This window comes from Rhinatrema bivittatum, chromosome 1 (genome assembly GCF_901001135.1).
Source record: "Rhinatrema bivittatum chromosome 1, aRhiBiv1.1, whole genome shotgun sequence".
NCBI lineage: Eukaryota > Metazoa > Chordata > Amphibia > Gymnophiona > Rhinatrematidae > Rhinatrema > Rhinatrema bivittatum.
The window spans coordinates 779,874,021-779,898,334 of record NC_042615.1 but is presented as its reverse complement, the minus strand read 5'-3'; the positions used below and the strand labels follow the sequence as shown (position 1 = coordinate 779,898,334).

The 24,314-nt window shown below is 41.9% G+C and overlaps 1 protein-coding gene across 3 annotated transcripts in view; it reads right to left on the bottom strand.

The window, feature by feature from the left end:
- The window catches only part of MYO5B (myosin VB), an 896,473-nt gene extending 872,416 nt beyond the window's left edge, over positions 1 to 24,057 (bottom strand). The window contains exon 1 of one of the 3 annotated variants that reach the window (XM_029580146.1): positions 23,379 to 24,057. In XM_029580146.1, the coding sequence (XP_029436006.1) occupies positions 23,379 to 23,405 (27 nt within the window). In that variant the 5' untranslated portion in view covers positions 23,406 to 24,057. The remainder of the gene's footprint in view (positions 1 to 23,378) is intronic. The other 2 variants (XM_029580135.1, XM_029580157.1) reach the window with 2 other exon arrangements.
- Positions 24,058 to 24,314: the final 257 nt, after the last annotated feature.

Here is a 24,314-nt window from a genome sequence, read left to right as displayed (position 1 = left end):
AGTGCTAGTAACCTTGTTGGATGACCTTAGAAGGGGCCTTGAAAGAAGTATAGATTCAGTGGTACTTTTAAAATTAATCAGCTGCGTTCCGTACCCTGGAATATTCTATTTTATTAGACTGTTTAAGAACAGTTGGTATCAGTGATTATTTGCTTTATGAACCTCCACTGTTAAATATGGAGAATGACACTCTTTGCAACAAGAAGTCCAGTTTTATGTTAAATTCGAGATTAAAAATCCACTTCCAGATTTCCAAAGTGCTATGAAGCTGTTATCTGTGTCGCTAAGAAATTTGTAACCGCCGACCATATCTATCTTAGGAAAATCTAGCAACTCTCAGACACGCTGCAGTTACTAGTTATTTAGGGTCTACTGTAACACCCTATATATCGACCTAAATAAATGTACAAATCCAGCGATGGTTGAAGTTGATTCAAAATACAGCAGCCTGCAATCTTTTGGGCATGGAGTTCACCAATGATGATATTTCCCCTATACTGAAGCTATTTCATCGCTTGCCTGTAGCCCTTAGGGTTAAGTTTAAAATAAAGGACTAGAACCAAGATCAGTCACCTTACATGTACCAAGCATAAGAACATAAGAAATTGCCATGCTGGATCAGACCAAGGGTCCACCAAGCTCAGCATCCTGTTTCCAACAGAGGCCAAACCAAGCCACAAGAACCTGGCAATTACCCAAATACTAAGAAGATCCCATGCTACTGATGCAGTTAATAGCAGTGGCTATTCCCTAAGTAAACTTAATAGCCATTAATGGACTTCTCCTCCAAGAACTTATCCAAACCTTTTTTGAACCCAGCTACACTAACTGCACTAACCACATCCTCTGGCAACAAATTCCAGAGCTTTATTGTGCTTTGAGTGAAAAATAATTTTCTCCAATTAGTCTTAAATGTGCTACTTACTAACTTCATGGAATGCCCCCTAGTCCTTCTATTGTTCGAAAGTGTAAATAACCGAGTCCCATCTACTCGTTCAAGACCTCTCATGATCTTAAAGACCTCTATCATATCTCCCCTCAGCCGTCGCTTCTCCAAGCTGAACAGTCCTAACCTCTTCAGTCTTTCCTCAGGGGAATCTTCAGATCAAACACAGGACATGTTCAACTTCAAGGAAGCAAGGCTGATGGAAAATTGAAAGAAGGCCCTCCACTGTTTGGGTTCCGCCCTCCAGGATTCAATATCTAGAGAGATCCGATTATCTAACCTTTCGTAAGCAGAGAAGCTTTTTTTTTCCCTTTAACTTCTAATTGATTTAAGTAGAATTTTATATAGGACTATGACTTAAGTAGCATTTATTTTCGAATTATGTATTTAATTTATTTTTGGGGTTTTTTTTCAAGTTTTATTTTTTTAATTGAAGTTTGCATAGCATTTTGTCTTTGTAATTTTGTTATGTTTTTCAATTTATATGCATTGTATTATTTGTTATATGTTTTGTTAACCTGCTTGGAGCCATCTATTGGGCAGGCGGTATGTAAGTTGAAGAAATAAATGCACAAAACCTGATAGAAACCTGGTTAACACAGGAAACAGTGAAGAGTGTGTGATGAGCAGACTAGAGGTGATGGGTGGAAGAGCAAAGAGAGAATTAAAGAAAACAGAGAGAGAGAGAAACATATACCTAGAAATGCATTTGTAAAGTTAAAAAATGTTCTACCTACAACTTTTTGGCCCTTATTCTCTACATTAAAGTAAGAATTTTAAAAAGGCGGCAGGATTTAACTGTAAGCTAGTGCAAGTAAAACATGATAAACTCATCAAGAAAAGGTGGGTCTAAAAAGAGAAGTACATCCATAGAAATTGTATTTATATTGTTCTTAAGAGCTGAAGCATAAGATGCCCCGTCTTACTATTTCTGAACAATCAGCCATACATATGCCAAATCTGAACTTTTAGAGAAGTAAATGAACGTGATCAATCCACATTTAAAATTTGTGGCTTGGCAACTGAACCCTCAGCAGGTAATGAGGAACTGAAACCCCAGATGAATAAACTTCATTCACTTTCTGACCGGAGTAACAGGTTTTCCCATGGGTCCTACGGTTTTGCTTATGCAGACACGCTGTACTTACACTGCTCTGCAAGTTACGCAGGTTTGCCCTCTGTTTCATCCTCTTCCGGAACCTCGCCCAACAAGTCTGGCCTTTCAGAGAGAGTAAGCAAGAGACATATCCAGGGGCGGATTGGCCTATCGGGGCTTCGGGCATGCCCCGGTGGGCTGGTCAGTCCAGTCACGTGGTTGCATGACTAATTTGTGCCGGGCCAAGCGGAGAAAAAGAAAGAGGCCCCTGTCAGCTGGGCTGCAAGGAGGAAAATAGAAGGCTGCTGTCTGCAGGCTGTACGGCTGAGAGATGAGGCCCTGTCAGCTTGGCCACGCCATGGAAAAGAGGCTGATGCTACCTGAACCCTTTATATTCCTTGGAGAGAGAATGTATACGAGTAAATGTGTATGTGTGTGTGAGAGTGTATGTGTGTGTGAGAGGCATTGCACAGGCCCAAAAAGCAAGCTTCTGTTATTGGTATACTCCAGGGAGAGCAAATGTGTGTGTGAGAGAGTAAGAGAGAGAGCATATATGTATGTATATATGAGATAGCATATGGTGAACATGTGTAGGAGATTGTGTGCATGTGAGCAAATAGCATGTAAGACTGCATTGTGTGGGTAAGAAAGAAGCTGTGCAGGCCCAAGGAAGCCTCTGTATGTTCTGGGGAGAGAGAGAACATTTGTGTAAGGATGTGTGAGTAAACAAGTGTGTGCGCGTGTATTGGAGAATATGGGTATGAGAGAGAGAGGAGAAAGTTGTACCACTCCCTCCCCGAACTAATCCATGACAATCTCAGGGTGACTTGAAATCAAAAAGTTCCCAAGTATTTTTTTTTATCCTTATTAGTTTTAATAAATTAGGTGTTATTTGATGCCCTATGTTTTTAAATATTTTATTTGTTTTATATTCTGCTTTTAACGATATTTAGGAATAATTTAAAAAAAATATTGGGTACTCTTTTCATCTGTTTTGAATATTTAATTCTTTTTATGATTATGGTTTTACTATTATGATTGATGTTTTATATATCTTGATTTTGTTTGCAGTTTAATGAGGAATAGTGGTGTTTCTATTTTTACATTTTTGCATAGAGTCTATCTTGTTACAGTTTCCAATTCAGTTTTGGTCTGCATGTTTCTAGTTAAATTTTGTCTTGTTATTCTATATTTGGTAAGGGTCTGTCTGTTTCTGCATGTGTGATTGAGATGAGATATTTTCCTAGTATGCAGTTTCAATTTGATTAGTTCTGTTTTCCTAAAAGGTGAATTAGGAGCTGGTGTAATATTTGCAGTGTTGCCTTTTCAAAGGTAGTGTCGTTATTGTGAGTGCTGGCAGTTAGTGCTCTTTTCGTATGGGAGGTTTACTATATTGTAATGAAGTTTATTTAAAGCTTTCTGAGGGCAGACATGCTTTACAATAATCCCAATTTCATATGACTGCAGGTGCCTTTTTTGCAGTTTTCCGGTTGGTACTACAATAGTGCATGTAAATAATATACATGTTTTAAGTGATATTTTTATCTTAGAACACTGAATATTCTTTTTCATGTAAAATCTGTTACTGTAAATGCATATTTTTCTAAATTATTGGTGGGAAGGGTGGAACCAGGTCTGTGTGCAAGGCTGTAAGGTGTCATAAGCAAACCTAATACCCTTGCATCAACTCTGACTCCACAAGAGAAAGCAGGATTCCATCTGGATCTATGCTACTTTGTGTTCGTGGCTCTCCCCAGTCTCGGCCAGGGCTTAATTTTCTGTTTTTATAAGCCCAGGGAACAGTAGGGGTCACTTCATGTCCCCTCTCCCCTGAAGTCAGTAGGCAGAGCAGAGCCTGAGGACCCATAAAAGCAGCAGACTGTGTAGCCTGCAGTCAATTGTGAATGCACTAGAGTGGTGGGAGGGTTGCAGAGAAGTGGAGGCAAGCTACAGGTACAGTTCAGAAGGGGGTAAACCAGGAGAAAGTGACTATGCAGTGTTGGGGAGACTTCTGTCTGAGGTGACTGCACTGAGCTCTGAGAGAAGCAGCTGGCCCTGGAACCAGTGAATCTCTTAGAGAATGAGATTGGGAGAGGAAGGGGGCTCTGCAGAATGGGGAAGGGCTGGCAGCAAGCAAGACAACACCACGATGTAGTAGTGCTGGATTGGGGGCACTCACTGTGTGAGCATATAAAGCAACAGTAGTATGTCAGAGAGCGTTTGTGTGTCTGTGTCAGAGAGTGAGACACACACCCATACACACTTTGTCTGTGAGAGTGTGTGTGTCTGAGAAAGAGTATGTGTCTTTGTGGTTATTAGTGTGTATGTGCCAATAATGTTTCTGCAATCTAAAACATCTGTTTGTGACTGAGCGTGTGTGTCTGACACTGGCTGACAGTGTTATTACTTGCAACTGGTTCAAGAGCCAGACCAGGAATCCAGAATACGAGAGATATAAGCAGATGTGTAGGGGGCCCAACCAATTTGCATGGATGGAACTGGGGCTGCAACTCTGCTCTCTACAATGTGTTGAACTTCTTAGTTATTTAAGAAAGATTATGTTTATTTTGGAGATATTTTGGCTGAATTCTGCTGGGTTCCAGGATTGACTTAGTGAGCTTTTGGGAGCTGTTGATACATGTGCTGCAGGGAAAGTGCATGAAGGCATCAGATAGATACCTCATGGGCCAGTTTTGAAAAAATCCTCAGGCCAATAGTTTCTTGCAATCGTGTGTCTGTGTGTCTTTTATTCATTGTGGACAGTCTTAAGAACCAAAGCTATCTGATGAGGATCCAGGACTGATCTGGGAAAAACCACCGCTATCTTTCATCTTCTCTGTAACAATGCACTGCACTTAACAATCAGTGGACATACAGAGAGAACTAGTTTTCCAGCAGAAAGTTAATGAATAGAAACTGATGCATAAACAGTATCAGCATATTCTGTATCTTATCCTCAGGTTGAGGAAATGACCTTTTGTGTAGCCAATTCGCTTGCTTGCTTTCTCTCACTACTGAACATAAAACACCTGAAGACTCTTCTATCACAGATATCAAAAGAAAGATACATCAACTGGTGGCCGTTATGTGCCCGTGGTAACATTCCCAGTGCCATATACAGCAAACACCTAGAGGCCCACAAATCAGACCCCAGCAAGGCAAGATCCTTTGGAGAAACTGTTCCAGTCTAAATTACCACCAAGACATGGTTCTGGTTCTGAATGGATCAAAAACCTTACTAAAAGTAGATTTAAACAAGCAATGAGCAGGAAAATCACAATTCTAAACTCTACCCAAAAAGTCTGGATATTTGCTTGCTGGAGATGTTTAGTTCACTGTTATCCAAATATTGCAAAGAAAACATTTAAAAAATTGCAAAAAATCATGATCGAACTAAATGATGTCCTATGCTGTATGCAATAACTGTTTATAATTTCTTTTAGATCATGACTTCAGGGACTTCAGAGGAAGCATTCTCCTTGTCTAAATGCATCAGAACATCTCATGAACATTTTTTTTTTTAAACTGTAAACTAAGCCTGCAAGGGCTGGACTGGAGAATAAGTGTACTAATTGATTTTTTTTTTTTTTTTTTTTTAAACAGAACAGTTCTTCTCAATAAGATGAGTATTTTAAATATTCTATAATCCCTGCCTGTTTGGCACTTCCTCTATCACGCTTTCTGGTGTGGCAAATTCTCCTCGTTCTTCTCTTAAAAAAAAAAAAAAAAAAAAAGCAGCAACACAAGTGCCGTGTTAGCTCACAAAACATACAGAGCTGAAGGTGATGCTTTCTTTCTGGGTTTACATAACATGTTTGTGGCTAGCTTTTGAGAGCTGGGCTCCCTGCATGGAAAGGCATCACCTTGCTTGCTGCCCTGTATTTCCGCACCAAAGGAAGGCTGCACACTCCTTCCAGGGCCAGATTTAACATTTTAGCACACATGGGCAGGGTCATGAGTCTCTCTCCCCGCAGCCCACCTCAGAGCTTAGAGAGCGGGGATTGGAAAGCACGGGAAGGGGGTTTTGGGCTAGAGTATCACAATGGTACCTCTTTGCAGTGGCATGGCACACGGTCCTAAAGGCTCCTCTTCTGCTCGAATACTTAGCGCCTTCTATATCTAATACCCCAGGCAGTTGCCTATGCCTGAATCAGGGCCTGCACTTTTTCCCCTGCCTTTTGGAACACATGCCATCCAAACAAGACTAAAGTGGTTTCTCTTTTCCCCTGTTCATTGGAGACTACCAGGAGCATGTGCTGAATAGTGACCTCTGAAAACCGCAAACGTGTGGGTGTGCCCATCCTGTTAATACACTTAAATTCTGAGTTGCTACAGATCTGTTCAGCTGTTACCTAGGAAAGCACGCTGGAGCCACCAAGGTGCTTTGAATGGGTAATACAGACCCCTTTAAAGATGAAACAAACCTTTAAAAAAAACAGACATTTTATCCAGCAATGTAGGTGTAGTGTGTAACAAAACAACACCGACAAACATCAGTAGAAAATGTAACAAAAATAGGAAAGGTGCTGCACAATATTTCAAAACTACAAGCAGTACTTCACTTTAAAAAGATTTTCACCCATAAATTTCCAGATTTCTACAAAAGTGCCAATCGGTTTAAACCAACATTCACCCTAATTTTAGGCTGATGAGAAAGCTGCTCCAGAGCTGCAGATGCAGTTTTTCAAGGCCTCCAACCAATGCTGGAAGCCAGTGTGGGTTCAAAACGCATGCTCCACCAGTGAAAGCGCTCACCCTCCAGGGACGCCCATGCCGTGTTTCAAGGTCCGTGCCTCTTCAGTCCCCGTCCCCCCCCAAGCAGCCAAAGTGGTGTCGTGAAGGCATTTCAAGCAGGCCCTGCGCACCAGAAGCGCTTCCCGGCAGGCTCCCTGGCCCTACACAGAAGCAGAAGTGCAGTGCTGCAGAGGCCAGGAGCCTCAGGGGAGAAGCCTGGAGCCATTACCAGTAAGGAAGAACGCTGCTGCAGAGGGAGGGAAGATTCTGTGTGGAGTAGAATGAGAGAGAGAGAGGGGCATATGCTAAGGGGTAGAGGTGGGAACGCTGAAAAGTGGGGGGCAGGTGAGAGAATCTGTTAATGTTGTTTTATTGTCCTAGCTTCTGTCCACCAAAATAAAGTCAAGACATTTACCTAGAAAAATAAAGGAGTCATTCTTTTCAACTGATTTTCTCCTGTTTTTGTTCTTATCACAATAAACCCTGATTACTTTTCCAAGAAATTTTAAGAACAATGAAAAACAAAAAATGAAGCCCCCCCCCCCCCCCGAAAGTATGTTGTAATACTCATCTGACCAGGAAATCATTCGTTTTTAAAATTCAGCTCCGGAAAACAGTCATATTCCAGAACAGTGTCACAGCTTGCCTCATGCATAACAGGAGCTAACTGGCTCAGTCTGTTTCTGCAATACTGCAGGTCAACCATAAGATCCGGCCTGCTGGGGGGGGGGGGGGGGGGGGGGAGAGAGACCCAGGTCAATTCCAAAGGGAATTGCCCCTTTGGGAGTAACCAGGAGATACTGGGAGAGTTAAAGTACATATTTTGTGTTTGCAGAGGTGTGTGGATGGGAATATCATCATCTGGTTATTGTCCTAAGCCCCTCTGAGAGGAGGTGATGGGAGGGGATATGTATTACCTTTCGTTACTGTATTTCTATACTATTGTATTGATGTTTTGCTGTTGACTTGAGCCACTCTAGATCATCTCTGGAGAAGGGCTACATATAAATTGAAATGAAATTAAAATTTGTGATATATCACAGCCACCGTGGTCCAGTCAGAGCCAAGTGAATGAAAAAGACAACTTGCAACTCTTAAGAACATAAGATATGCCATACTGGGTCAGATCAAGGGTCCATCAAGCCCAGTATCCTGTTTCCAACAGTACTTAATCCAAGTCACAAAAGTACCTGCAAGTACCCACACAGTAAATAAGTCACAAGCTACTATTGCTTATGAATTAATAGCAGTTTATGGATTTTTCCTCTAGAAACTTATAAAAACCTTTTTTAAACCCAGTTACACTAACTGCTGTAACCACATCCTCTGACAATGAATTCCAGAGCTTAACTATGTTAAGTTGACCGCTTTCGAGTCCTCAGAGAACAAGGAGCATTTTTAAGAAATTCAGAACTTACATACTGTAATTTGCGATGAGCACGAGGCAAGCATTACCACTTATGCATGTAACAAAATAGGATTATTTATGTGCACTCAAGGAGATGGTTTTCAAGGGTGATGAGTCAGATGAACTGAACCAAATCACTGGGAACCTGAAAGACGTAGTAGGCCAGATTGACAAACTAAAGAGTAGCAAATCACCTGGCCCGGATGGTATTCAACCTAGGGTTCTAAAGGAGCTCAAAAATGAAATTTCAGATCTATTAGTTAAAATCTGTAACCTATCATTAAAATCATTCATTGTACCTGAAGACAGGAGGGTGGGCAATGTAACCCCAATATTTAAAAAGGGCTCTAGGGGCGATCCAGGAAACTCTAGACCAGTGAGCCTGACTAAAGTGCCAGGAAAAATAGTGGAAACTATTCTAAAGATCAAAATCACAGAGCATATAGAAAGACATGGTTTAATGGAACACAGCATGGATTTACCCAAGGCAAGACTTGCCTCACAAACCTGCTTCATTTTTTGAAGGGGTTAATAAACATGTGAATAAAGGTGAACCAGTACATGTAGTGTATTTGTCAAATCAAACACACACCGAAGTAGACCTTGCACTCTCAATTATGACCATCAATACAAGTGCAAGGATGAAGTGAGTTCCTGGGAAGGTTTTCAAATTAATTATTTATTTGATATTTTCATTGCGGCAACTCCTTGTTTAAGATACAGTCCTTAAATAGAATCCCCCAACACGGTCCCGTGTTTCGCCACCCGGCTGCCTCGGGGGGGAATACTTTAAACAAATATCTGAAAGCACAAACATACAAAATACCCAGGAACTAAATTAGTACCTCGCAGACTATTGACGTCAAGGTGCATAGTTATACAAATACTCAAAAAACACTCATGCAACATACCTGTATCGAACTGTCAAAATTTCTAATCGGAGTGCACCTACGGCTTCTTACTATTGAGTTTAAAAGCGCTCTCTTTGAGCGCGAAAATCATCTCAATTGTTTGCCGGCTTTGATGTCCAATGAACGCCGGCCTGGCTTGCCGACGTCATTATCCTTATATGGAGACTACAACTGGGTATACCCCGCTGACGTGATGACGCGTAAACTAAAACGTGATGACATATGAACTCTAGCTAATGGGGAATTACAATACTGTACAGGGCAATCCGCTCAGCAAGGACTAAAGAAAATGGTTCCACTCGATCTCACTGTTGAGACCGTGTGGTATAATTGTATTAAGTTGGAATATCCATCTTTGTTCTTGCCGTAGAAGAATGAGGGGAAAATCCCCTCCTCTTGCTGGGGGTAAAACGACCTCGAGTACAAAAAACTGTAAGTCAGCTATAGTGTGGGATTTTTCTATCCAGATCAAGTATCAACATCAGTAAGGAGAATGCTCCACTAGTGTTGGGGGATTCTATTTAAGGACTGTATCTTAAACAAGGAGTTGCCGCAATGAAAATATCAAATAAATAATTAATTTGAAAACCTTCCCAGGAACTCACTTCATCCTTGCACTTGTATTGATGGTGTATTTGTCAAATGCCATCTAAAAATCCAAAGTCCCTCATGAGAGGCTTCTAAGGAAAGTAAAAAGTCATGGGATAGGTGGTAGAGTACTTTTGTGGATTACAAACTGATTAGAAGACAGGAAACCGCGAGTAGGATTAAATGGTCAATTTTCTCAGTGGAAAAGGGTAACAGTGGAGTGCCTCAGGATCTGTACTTGGACCAGTGTTTTTCAATATATTTGTAAATGATCTGGAAAGGAATATAACGAGCGAGGTAATCATATTTGCAGATGATACAAAATTATTCAGCGTAGTTAAATTACAAGCAGATTGTGATAAATTACAGAAGGACCTTGCGAGACTGGAATATTGGGCATCCAAATGGTAGATGAAATTTAATGTGGACAAGTGCAAGGTGATGCATATAGTGAAAAATAACCCCTGCTGTAGTTACATGATGTTAGTTCCTAATATGGAAGCTATAACCCAGGAAAAAGATCTAGGGCGTCATAGTGGATAACACATTGAAATCATCGGTTCAGTAAGCTGCGGCAGTCAAAAAATGCAAACAGAATGTTAGGAATTATTAGGAATGGAATGGTGAATAAAATGGAAAATGTTATAATGTCTCTGTATCATTCCATGGGGAGTTCAATTGTGAGTACTGTGTACAATTCTGGTCGCAACATCTCAAAAAAAAAAAAAAAAAAAAAGATATAGTTGCGATGGGAGAAGGTACAGAGAAGGGCGACCAAAAGGATAAAGGGGATGGAACAGCTCCCCTATGAGGAAAGGCTAGAGCTGTTCAGCTTGGAGAAGAGACAGCTGAGGGTGGATATGACAGAGATCTTTAAAATCATGAAAAGTCTAGAACGGGTAAATGTGAATTGGTTATTTACTCTTTCGGATAATAGAAGGATTAGGGGACACTCCATGAAGTTAGCATTTTGCACACTTAAAACTAATCAGAGAAAATTATTTTTCACTCAATGCACAATAAAACTCTGGAATTTGTTACCAGGGTATGTGGTTAGTGCAGTTAGTGTAGCTGGGTTTAAAAATGGTTTGGATAAGTTCTTGGAGGAGAAGTCCATTAACTGCTATTAATCAAGTTGACAGAGAATAGGCATTGCTATTACTGGCATCAGTAGCATGGGATCTACTTAGTGTTTGGGTACTTGCAAGCCTGGATTGGCCACTGCTGGAAAGAGGAAGCTGGGCTTGATGGACCCTTGGTCTGACCCAGTATGGCAATTTCTTATGTTCAAGAACGTTTGTTCTCGAGACATCAGAATAAAAAAAAAAAAAAAAAAACGCTTTTTAAGAACATGCAGCAGATGCAGTAGCAGCTCTAGTCTAGGACTGATTAACAGCAATCAGAAATTACATTATATGTCACCTCACTCAAAGACCCTAGATAAGGTACAGAAAACAATATATAATTTTTAAGAACAAAACAAGTAATAGAAACAATGAAACCAAAAAGAAAGACATCAACCATGAACATTACAAAAACAAATGTGCGCGGGTTGGGCAAGCATTAAGTGTACAGACACCTGCAAGTTACATTTGTGGAAATAAGTGACGCATTGTCAGTTTTAACATTTGCAGCATTCTAGGCTTTTTTCCCCCCCAAAACAGTCCCCGACTGGCAATTAAGTGAGCATAAATGAGGATTTCTTAATACCTAAAGACCATTAGGCCTAAGGTGCTATATTGGGGCTGGGAGGTAGAGCATGCTGCATGGGTGGGTTTAACACATCTTTTACATTGCTTGGATGCTTTAAAAACATGGAAGCTGGACTCGCTGCAAATAATTAAAAGGGGAACTATCAGCAAATACCTTTCCAGTCCAAGGTTAGAACAAGCAAGAATAAGATTCTGCCTTTTCATTCTAATTAGTTTGTATTTAATTTTGAAATATCTTGATGTTTTAAAGTTCTGGAAGTGTCTCCTGCTCAGCCACTCCCTCCTTTTTGAATCTAAATAAAGCAGGGCACTGCTGTCCTGAATCTTACAGAACCCCCAAGCAAACACATGCAACACATGAATACAGCACAAATGACTGAACACAGAAACATAGAAACGATGGCAAAAAAGGACCAAATGGTCCATCCTGTCTGACCAGAAAGCTTATGGTAGAATCTGCCACGTCATGCAGGATACCCCCATGCATATTAGTTCCCCAAACCGTAAAAGTCAGGGCCCTCGTTTATTTTTATTTTATTTAGCGTTTTTTATATACCGAGGTATAGCAGAGTTGCCTTCACTCCGGTTTACATTATAACAACCTGTTACATTGAAATTTGAAAAATTACATTAAACAGACTGAGAACTGACATATAAAATTAGTCCAAACAAAACAAGATATACCAAAAGTTAGGTATACTGAAAAAACAGGGCTCATAGATAATAGGAGATATCTGTAGTTAGGAAGCAGGATAAATTGTCCAATCAGAAGACTGATAGTTATGAGATCAATAGTCCGAGCTGTCAGTATGAGATTGGCTTAGTAGCCAGGATTTTAGGTCTTTTTTAAAAGATTTAGGGTTTTCCTGACCAGCGAGGAACTGAGGTAGTGAGTTCCATAACTTTGGGCCGATGATGGAAATGGCTCTATTTCTGGTGGAAGAGAGTTTGGCGTGAGGAAGAGATGGAATCACAAGTTGTAGTTTACTAGTTGTTCTTGTAGTGCATAGGGAGTGGTGGATATGTATGACGTCATCAAGAGCAGTGTAGTCTGCTTTGTAAATTGCTTTCTGCAGTATTGAGAGGACTTTGAATTCGATTCTTTTCTCAATTGTGAGCCATTGTAGTTGGTTGAGAACAGGAGTGATGTGTTCAGATTTTCTTTTCCCCGTCAAGACTCTGGCAGCGGCATTCTGAAGAAGCTGTAAAGGTCTTAGGGATGACTTGGGTAGGCCAATCAGAAGAGAATTGCAGTAGTCCAAATAGGAGAATATTAGGGCTTGAAGGACGGTTTTGAAGTCATGGGGGTGAAGCAGTGGTTTTAGGTGTTTGATTACCTGTAGTTTGTGGAATCCTTCTTTTGTTCTTGTAGAGATGTGTTTTTTATAATTTAGATCATTGTCCACCCAGATGCCTAAATCTTTAACATTGTCTTTAAGTTGGATGATGGAATTGTCAAATTGGAAGGGTGGAATAGTTTTAGGTCCGGAGTTTTTTCTGGCGATGAGTATGCATTCAGTTTTGTTCATATTTAAAAATAATTTAAGTTGGATTAATCTGTTTCTGATTGTGTCCAGGAGAGAGGCTGCTCTAGACATTGTATCTTCTAATGAGGAGGAAATTGGAATAAGAATTTGTATATCATCGGCGTACATGTAATATGATATGCCAAGACTGGATAAAAAATGGCAAAGAGGAGTAAGGTAAATGTTGAATAAGATGGGTGAAAGTGCCGATCCTTGCGGTACACCTGTTTCGAGGGGGATGGCGTTTGATAATATATTGTTGTAGGCGACTTTGAAATATCTATTTTTGAGGAAGGATGAAAACCAGCTGAGAGTTTTTCCAGTGAGCCCGATGGATTCAAGACTAGAAATAAGCAATTTGTGGTCCACAGTGTCGAAGGCTGCAGAGAGGTCCAGAAGAATCAGTAAGTATCCTTTTTTGTTGTCGAGACCTCTTAATATGGTATTGGAAAGGTTGAGTAGAGGGTTTCGGTACTGAAGTTTTTCCTGAAACCAAATTGGGTGGGATAAAGTATTTTATCATCATCTAAATGATCGTTGAGTTGTTTCAGCACTGTCAATTTGGCAAAGAAGGGTAGGTTAGAAATTGGGCGGTAATTGTTTAGGTCATCTGGGTTGAGGTTTTTTTTCTTTAACAAAGGTGTGATTGTAGCGATTTTTAGCATGGGAGGTAGTTCGCCTTCCTCTAGAGATTTGTTGACAATTGCTGCAATTGTTGGGGCTAGTGGATAAGCAATTTCCTTAAGGACTCGAGTGGGAATGGAGTCTAAGACATGGCGAGCAGGGTTGATTTTTTTTATCATTTTTTCTGTTTCCGTTATGGATATAGGTCTGAAGTTGGGCCAAGGGGAGTTGCTATTTGTAGAAGTTAGTATTTGGCAGCTTGATGTGGTGTTGAAGGAGTCTGTTATTTTGGTGATTTTATCCTTAAAGAAGATAGCTAAGTCTTGGCTTAGGTTTTTTTTGGTGACAAACGATGGAATTGCAATTATCTGTAATGAGGTTATTTACTATGTTGAACAAGGATTTCGATTTGTTCGTGGAGTTTATAATTTTTTTACCATAGTAGTCTCGTTTAGTATTTTGGATTGATTTTTTGTAGTCGGCTAGTTGTGTGCGGTATTTCTGTTGTATTGCAAGCAGCTTGGTTTTTGGCCATTCTTTCTCCGTTTTCCTGAGGGCTGTTTTCATATTTTTTTAGAGAGGTGTTATACCAAGGGTTTTGATTTCTTTTTTGTTCTTCAGACGTTTGAATTTCTCTGGATTAATGATGTTGGCGGTATTTTTGGTGATAAGAGACCAAGATTGGATAGCGTTGTTGATGTTTGATAAGTCAAGATTTGTTAGTTGATGTCCCAGCTCTTGAAGGAGGGGATTAGTTAGAAAAGGAGAACGGTATTTAAAGTATTTTTGTGTGTTATTATTTGAAGGGATGTTGTAGTTCAGATGAGACTTGCATAGTAGGAGATGATGATCTGACCAGGGGACTGAGGTGTGTGAAATGGAGGTGTCCGTGAAGAAATAATTGGTGAAAATTAGGTCAAGAGTGTGACCTGCTTTATGTGTGGGGTTGTTTACTTGAAGGGTGAAGTTTAAGCTTGAGAGCATATCTAGTAGGGTTTCGCAGCTTGGTGTACTGGGGTTGGCATCCGTATGGAGGTTGAGGTCACCAAGGATGATGGAAGGTTTTTTTGTATTGATGTTTGTAATGAGGAATTCCAGGAGTGGAGAGATGTTGCTGTCTAGTAGTTTGGGTGGACAATATATAAGGCAAACTTGTAGGAATTGAGAGTCGAACAGGGCTACTTCATATTGTTTTGGGAGGTTATGTGGAATCATTTTCATTGAGAGGTGTTTTTTTGTAAGAAGTAGAAGGCCTCCTCCTCTTTTGTAATTGAATGGTATTGAAAAGGTGTCATATTTGTTGTTAGCTATGTGATTCAGAAGTACTTGATCGGTGTTTTTAAGCCAGGATTCTGTTATGGCAAAGAAGTCAGGGTTTTTTTCTTGTAGTATGTCAGAGATTAACATGTGTTTTTTTGATAAGGATTGAGCATTGATGAGGAGGAAGGTGAGATATAATAAGTTTTTGTTATTTTTCAAAAGGGGGATGTTAATAAGGTGTTTGTGTCTGTTTTGGAATTGAGGGTTGGTAAAAGTCAACATCTTCGTGGCGGGAATGACTGAAGTTGAGTGAGGTCCAAGTGCAGCTTGCTGGAGGATGACTGTGGTTGAGTGAGGTCCACGTGCAGCTTGCAAGAGGATGACTGTGGTTGAGTGAGGTCCGAGTGCAGCTTGCAGGAGGATGACTGTGGTTGAGTGAGGTCCGAGTGCAGCTTGGGGGTGATATTACTGTGGATGTAGAGGTCTAAGCATTTTTAAGTAGTTTAAGTATTTTCATGTTTTTTCTTTTAAATTCTTCTAAATCTCAGTGGCTGCACGAAGGAGCGAACAAAGGGGCCAGCCCCTTTGTTGTGCTCCTTTGGCATGCGACGCAGGCGCGCGGCGCCAGCGGATCAGGCAATTTAAGTGAGTTTCTCCAAATTCAAAAAACCCTCTCAGTTTTTTAAATTGGCTGCTAGTTGTTGGTGGGAGGGTCCAGGAGAGCGAGTCGCGTTGATGGGCGCCGCGGTTAGTTAGTAGGCCGCGCGATCGGAGGCTGGGCTCACCGGGGGCAAGGGGAATATGAAGGCCTTACCCCGACGGGTCTGGGCGCCGATCGTGCAGGCCTTCTCTCCCCAGGTTCTCTGCAGCGGCGGCAGCAGCGGAGATCCTCGTTGGTTACTGTCTGAATCCAATTCCCTGTAACTCTTTGCCTTTGAAGCAAAGAGCAATGATGGCGTTGAATTAACAGTATGTAGGCTTAATGGTTAAGGGTAGTAACCGCTGCACCAGTAAGTTACCCCCATGCACTCTTTTCTTCATTTCCATTCTCTAGTTTTAGGAATGCAGTGTTTATCCCATGCCTCTGAATTCTTTCACTGTTTTCGTCTTCATCACCTCCTCTAGAAGGGCATTCCAGGCATCCACCTGTGAAGAAATATTTCCTGAAGTTAGTTCAGAGTCATCCTCCCTGAAGTTTCATTTCATGACCCCTAGTTCTACTGATTTCTTTCCAATGGAAAAAAAGGTTTGACAATTTTAATAATGCACAAGTTTCACCTCCTCTCTTCCAAGGTATACATATTCAGATCCTTCAGCCTCTCCTCATAGGTCTTCTGATACAGATCCCACACCATTTTGGTCCCTCTTCTCTGGACTGCCTCCATCCTTCTTTATCCCGCCTTCAGGTACAGACTCCAAACCTGAACACAGTACTCAAAATTAGGCCTCACCAAGGATTTGTACAAGAGCATTATCACCTTTTTCTTACTGGTTATTCTTCTCTCTATGCAGCCCAGAATCTTTCTAGATTTAGCTATCGCCTTGTCACATTGTTTCGCCATCTTCAGATCTTTAGACACTATTACCCCAACATTTCTCTCCTGGTCTGTGTACATCAGTCTTACATCCCCCATCATATACAGTTCTTTTGGATTACTGCACCCCAGATGCATGACTCTGCACTTCTTGGCATTGAATCTCAGCTGCCAAATCTTCGACCACTCTTCCAGCTTTCTTAAATCACTTTTCATTCTCTCTACGCCTTCAGGGGTGTCCACTTTGTTGCAGATCTTAGTATCATTTGCAAATAGGCAAATTTTACCTTCTATCCCTTCCGGAATGTCACTCACAAAGATACTGAATAGAACCAGTCCCAACACAGATCCCTGTGGCTCTCCACTTAACATGGTTCTCTCTTCAGAGTAGGTTCCATTTACCATTACACTTTGTAATCTATGTCACCATCTTCACACTCACTCCCAAACTTCTAATTTTATTCACAAGCATCCTATGTGGGATTGTATCTAAAGCTTGGCTGAAATGCAAGTATATCACATCTAGTGCTCTTCTGGATCCAATTCTCTAGTCACCCAATCAAAAAAAAATCAATCCGATTTGTCTGACAGGACTGTGCTCTGATGAATCCATGCTTCCTCAGGTTCAGCAACCCACTGGATTGTAGGTGGCTCACTATCCTTTCCTTCAGCAGTCTCCATTAATTTTCCCACCACCAAGGTGAGGCTAACCGGCCTATAGCTTCCAGCCTCCTCTTTGCTACCAGTCACGTGAAGCGGGGACTGCCACCAATCTTCTCCAATCCCGCAGCACCACTCCCATTTCCAGGGATCTATTGAACAGATCTTTCAGCGGCACATCTCCTGAGCTCTCTCAGGTGTATTTCATCTGGCTCCATGGCCTTGTCCACTTTCAGTTTAACTAGCTCCTCCAAGACATTCTCTTCTGTAAACAGAGTCTCATCTACTCCATCTCCAGTCATTAATCAGCAACAGGCCTTCTACAGGGTCTTCTTTAGTGAATACCAAACTGAAGTATTTAATATTTCTGCTATTTCTTTGTTACTTTCCACACACTGCTCCTTGTCACATTTCAATTTCACTATACCAGTTCTGACCTCCCTTATTTCACTGATAGATCTGAAAAATGGTTTTGTCTCCTCGCTTTACCTCTTTGATCGTGCATTCTTCCACTTGACCTGTTTTCCTTAATTCTTTCTTCGTCTCTCTCAGTTTTAACAGATATTCTTCTGTGTTCCTTTATACTTCTTGAATGCTGTTCTTTCTGCCTTTATTTTTTCAGCCACTTCTTTAGAGAACCAGATCGGTTTCTTTTTCCTCTTACTCTTGTTCTTTTCTAACATATGGAGTTGTTGCCTTTGTAATAGCTCCTTTTAATTTGGTCCACTGTTGTTCCACCTCACCCATGTTCTCCCAGTCTTCCAGTTCTTCTGCCAGAATCATCCCCATTTCGACAAAGTCTGTATTTTTTAAATTTAAAACTCAGGACTTCATGAGTCTTCTCTGTATCTTATTTGCAAAATCGAACCATATCATCTGATGATCACTGGTGCTCAGGTGAGCTCCTACCTGAACATTAGACACATTATCATCACTAGTAAGCACTAGGTCAAGTATCACATCCTCTCTCGTGGTTCCATTACCATTTGTTTGAGCACAGCCCCTTGAAGGGCATCCACTATCTCTCTACTTCTCAAAGATTTTGCAGAAGGGATACTCCCAAACACATCCAGCAGATTAAAATCACCAATGGGCAACACTTCACACCCTTCTTTCCCACCTTTTGGATGCCTTTATGAATTCTCTGTCCATTTCTTCTGTTTGAGTCAGTGTCCTGTAGATCATGCCAGAAAAAATGGAAGTATCATCTTCTTTTTATTAGGATGGTCCACAATGCTTCTTCTCTACCCCACGTCCCTTGCAATTCAGTTGCTTGGATATTGTTTTTGACATAAAGAGCTACTCCTCCCCCTTTTCTGTCCTTTCTTAGCAAGTTATAGCCTGGGATGGCTGTATCCCAGTCATGACAATCAGTGAACCATGTAACCGCAACAATGTCCAAGTCTGCCGGTCTGAGATTTTGTTACCCAGACTACTAGCATTTGTAGTCATAACTTTCCACCTGTTCTTCCTGGTCAACTTTTCTGCATTTTTTAACTTATTGATTTTGTTACTTTCTCTTCCCTCTTCCTGTTTTGCTTGGGGGTAACATGCCTGGTTCCCCGGTCACCTCCTGCCACCCCCATTCCTTAGTTTAAATGCCTGGTAATCTAGGACCTGAATTTTTCACTTAGCATCTCATTTCCTGCTCCATACACGGCCCCAGCCTCCAATGTATACAAATCCACATTCTTTACAACAGGTTTTGAGCCAGGCACTGAAGTTATCTATATGACATGATCTTTTCTTTCCCTTTCCATGGACAGGTAATACTTCTGAAAAAGCAATAGGCTTTGCCAAGTGACTAACCTTTTTCCCTACATTTTGGAATCTCTCTGTACTTTATGGGCATGGTTTCTAGCAAGGTCATTGGTCCCTAGATAGATAAAACACAGATATCTGTCAGAATTCTTACTTTCTTCTATAATAGTGTTGACCACCTGGTTTGCATTTCTGTTAGCTGAGGATCCTGGAAGGCATTTAACTATTGTGCCCCCATCATAATGTGTTCCCAAATTGATTCCTTTGATGATTGGACTCAGGCGAGAGAGTCTTGAAAAAGGAATGGTGGCTATGAGAAATCCACATTTTTATTCCTCCATCCTCTTCATTCATTTAAAAAAAAAAAAATCACAAAACAGAATATAATCACACCAATAAAAGAAAGGCAATCTAGGCCAGCGCTTCCCAAACCTGTCCTGGCAAATCCACAACCAGTCTGGTCTTCAGGATATCTACAATGAAGCAGGAGGCAAGTCTGCATATACTAGGACTGCAAATTCACCTCTGGCATATTCATTTGCATAGCCAAGAACAAAGACTGTACACAATAGTGATTGGGTTATTCAAAACTAGTAGTAAATACAATTTTTCTCTGGTTTATGCAACAATTTGGATGCTGCTAGAGTAACAAGAACTAGCCAGAACTCCTCTGCATTCAGCACTACAGCATTCTTTACCCTAAGGCCATGGAAACTACTCCCTGCATGACATGGATTCCCTGGGGTGGCTGCTTCAGGGCACACAGTTTGCAAATAAAAACAAAGCCAGTACTTTACGGTTACAAGGAACAGACATAAACTATTCAAAATTGTCAAATCACAAGAGGATTGTGAGAAATTGCAAGAGGACATCACAAAACTGGAAGTCTGGGCGTGCAAATGGCAAATTAAACTTAATGCAAACAAGTACAAAGTGATGCACTTAGGGAAGATTTACCCATATTATAGCTACAAAATGCAAGGTTCCACATTAGGAGTCACCACTCAGGAAAAGGATCTAGGTGTTATTGTTGCTCAGTGTGCAGCAGCAGCCAAGAAAGCAAACAGAATGCTAAAGTTTATTAGGAAAGGAATGAAGAATAAAAAAGAGAATATCATAATACCTCTGTATCGTTCCATGGTGCAACCTAGAGTATTGTTTTCAGTTCTGGTCACCACATCTCAAGAAAGATATAGCAGAATTAGATAAAGTACAGGAAAGGGTGACCAAGATGATAAAGGGTTTGGACAATCCCCCTATGAAGAAAGGCTAAAGAGGTTAGGACTCTTCAGCTTGGAGAAGAAATGGCAGAGGCGAACTATGATAGAGGTCTATAAAATAATGATTTGAATGGAATGAATAAACATTAATCAGTTGTTTAAATACAAAAACCAGGGGACACACAATGAAGTTATTGGGTAATACATTTAAAACTAATAAGATAATTATGCATTGAGTAAAAAATATTTTAAGTACTGGAATTCATTGCCAGAGGATGTGGTGGAAGCTATTAGTATAGCTGCGTTTAGAAAAGGTTTGACACATTCCTGGAGGAAAAGTCCATTAACAATTATTAAGGGAGAGTTGCAGAAATCCACTATTTATTCTTGGGATAATCAGCTTAGACTCTGTCTACCCCTTGGTATCCTGCCAGGTACTTGTGACTTGGATTGGCCACTGTGGGAAACAGGATACTGGGCTTCATGGACCTTTAGTCTGACCCAGTATGGCAAGCCTTTAGGATATAGTTCACTATCACCTAATGATAAGGGTTGTATACAACCCCAGTACTAAAGGTTAATAAGAAAATGAAGGAGCGAAAACAGTGCCGATTTTAGTGTGCCACTTAAATACCTGGTTTTGTGTCTTTCATGACATAACAATACGACCCTCTAATCTTCTGCGCCATGCTGTAACTTGTGTTTGTTCTTGCTGTATAATAAATGGCAGGTTAAACCGTGCTGCGCTTACACCCCAGATATGTGCAGGAGGATCCCTTGTACAAAGAGAGCTGAATGCTAGTCACATTCTATTCCTTGTCTACGGAAATACAAACACAAATTATGGTTGCTGGTATCCAGGCACTCCCTGCTTACGATGAGCAAATGCCTCCTTAGTACGGTTTAGGATCAAATAAATCGAACTGATTGACTCAGATACAGAGATCATACTCTTACTAAAAGTAACCCATACTGCTGTGCCTTTTAGCTATATTTTATAACCTTTGAACCACACTAGGACCAAAATGCTCATGTTGAACCAAAATGTTTTAAATCTCTGAATAGTAACCCCAGTAAACATTGGCACAATTATACAAACTAGGCTCTGGGCATAAATAACTTTTAAATTTCCCTACTCCAACTTGGACAAGCACTGCTGTAGTTTGTGCAGTTGCAGCTTGGATAAACTCAGACCCGCACCAGTTTATAAAACGGCTTCAATAAATAAAGCTGACCATGCTGCGAGCACAATGCAGGAGAGATCCGCGCCATCGTGTATGGATGGGAGGCATGTGGTCAGGCCTCAAAAAGGGAAAGAGAAGATAAATTTCTACTGACAGAATGGTAGGAAAGGGAACGGCTCAAGGAAACATCCCATCCAGGTCTCATCAGCCTGGAGAAAACTGGCAAGCATCCTTGCAGGTGGCGAGGAAAAAAAAAATCAAGCAAAGGAGAGGAACCAGTGCTAATTTTGTTGGTAGTGTGCTGCATACTGCTTTGGACCTGGACACCCCACCTATCCACCCTTCAATGAGACATTTAATCTCTATGCTCCAGTTTAAGGGCCCATGTACTAAAGGTTTTTCTCATTTTCTAACAAGAAAAAGGGCTTAGTGAAAGGGGACCTTACCTTGTAAATTCTTTGTAAACACTGCAATCAGGTGACAATTTTGTACACTGTTGGGGGGGGGCTATGTAGCCTCACTACTTTAAAGCAGCCATGCTGCACATTGTTAAACCGAAGTGACAGCAGTTTTTAAATTTTAAAATTACTGTTTGGATATTTATTATTCTCATTTTAAAATTCTTCTGTTCTACTTAATTCAAGCATTCCCAGGCTTCTGCTCTCCACAGCCTGCATTCTGACATTACACAGATAGCCATGAAGGAGGTCAGATAGACCCCTTCAAGATCAGTGGTGATTTTTCTGCCAGTTGGCTGGGTACCTTTTTTAACTTGCCTCCTTTTCCATCTTGGGAAAAAGTGAAAGGTGGAGGCCCCCAGCTGACCCTGACTCAGTACCTTTATTTTATTTTATTAGAAAATTGCCACTGGCTCCTATAATCAGGCATGTGCCTTTTATGCATGTGATGTTATTCTAAGCTGAGCTGTTAGCATCCTATTCTGTATGTCAGGCGATAGTTTCAGAAGTCTACAAGGCATGTGAAATACTCGCCCTCTCTTGATTACTTTCCTGCTTAGTCATTTTTTTTTCCAGTTCTTTAAAACTGTTTCTGCAAATTCCTGAGACCTGCCCTACTCTAAACTTTGACAACATTATCTCACATGATAATTTATTGTCCTATGTGACATCATAACAAAATGGACCAATCAAAGGGAGTGAAGTAATCTGTGACCTGCCAACCTACTTGCTTTCATAGCTCTAGAATTACAGGAGAGGCTTATTAAAAAGACAAAATATATATTATACACACACACACACATATATAATTAACAGTAAACCTGAAAGACACAACAACCGCACAATACATTGAAGGAATCATTTTGGAGGAAACTATGCCAGCAAATAATATTCTCAATCTCTTCACAGCTGCTTCTGGGCTTCATCGTTAAAGACTACATCCACCAGTTACAGGCGACCGAGAAAGCGGAGAAAAAAAAAAGTACCTTCCGGTACCCCATCCAGGCATGGGAAACACAAAGCGAGATACAACAAATTCATGGCAACATCACAAACCACCACAAGAAGTCATCAAGATCGGCAAGCGCATTAAATCAATTCGAGATGAAACGCGGCCGAGCAGTTCCCTCTCCTGCAGGCGGAGTCGGTGTTTCGGGCGCCCCGCTCCCGGGAAGGGGGAGGAGGAGAGCACAGGGCGCCGGTGGCGTTATTGCCCCGGGAAGCCCCGCTCTCAGGGAATGGCCTCGGTTACCGTTCCCGGCACATACAGCTGTGGCGAGCGCCGGTCGGGGGGGGGAACACGCGCGGGCGCGCACCCAGCTCCGAACGTTTTTCGGGAGACGCAGCAGGCACGCGCGGTCCCTAACTTTTTCCTGGCCGACACCGCGCTGAAACTTCCGCCTCGCCTGCACCTGTGTCGCGCTCCCCCTCCCCCCCACCTCATGCAAGATCCTCCCCCTAGCCCCAGGAACAGACGGGGCCTCCAGAGCGGGTATAATTCCGGATTTTAAACACCTCTTCCCCCCCTCTCTTTATAATGCTGCGCCCCGGACGGAAGGAGCGCTGTAAAACGTGAGCCATGACGGGGCAGGAGGGGAGCCAAGGGGGTCGATGCAGAGTCTAAAGAAGGAATAGACACAGGCACACTGAGAAGGGAAAGGCGCAGGCAGTGATGGAGGGGCGGGGGGGTCTGAGCCCAGGACTGCCCTGAGAGGTTTCCCCAGCCCCGGGTGGTGGTAGTGCGACGGGACTCACCCGGGTGTAGAGCTCGCAGGCAGACATGTCTCCTGGGGCGGCGGGCTCCCTCAGTCTACCGCAGGGCGCTGAGCTCGCGCCATGTCCGGGGAGCCGAGCGGCGGCGACCTTTAGCTCCTCCGCTTCCCGGCAATCAATCCAGAGCTTCCTGCTCCTCCACCGCCCGCACCGCTCCCTGCCCAGGTATGGCGGGGAGGAGTAGGGCGGGGAGAGGGAGGGAGGGACGCAGTGAGGAGAGCCGGTGCAGGTGATTCAGTCCGAGGTCTGCTTCAACTTTGTGTGGCTCTTCGCCTTCTGTCCTGGGGCTTCCCGGCCCACTTTCTTCCGCTCCCTGCGGGTAGCCGAGTCCCTCTTCTGCTTGGCACTCTTTCCCCTGCTCCCTGTTTATCTTTGGGGGCCCTCCCTCTCTGGAACACTTTCCACCCCTTTTCTCTCTCTGATTATTATTATTTATTTATTTTTTTTCGGAATCACTCTTCCCTCGTCTCTCTTGTTGTCTTTAGGACCCCTTTCCCTCCGGCGCACTTTCTTCTTTTCCCTGCTTATTTTTGGATCCCTCTTCTGCCTGCCACACTTTCGCGCTCTCCCTTCTTTGCCAGTGCCCATGTAGTACTCGCGTCCGTCTCTCTGAGTCCCAGACGCGCGACGCATGCGCGCCCCCTACTGTTCACCAGTAGTCACGGCAACTGCACACAACCCCTGTCCTAGCCTCAACCGTAGAAGGGCGCGTATAATGACAGGTAGGGCTCCTGCACGAGGCGTTTTTTGTTATAGTTTTTTTCATTGGGGTTTTATTTTTCAGCATTCATTTCTGCCTATCTCACACTTTTTTCAAGTAATGGGATTGATATCCTTTTATGCATTTTGTCGGTTTTTCTTCTCTTTCTTCTGTTTAATTCTATTGATGCTTCCTAATACATTTTGCTTTTACATATC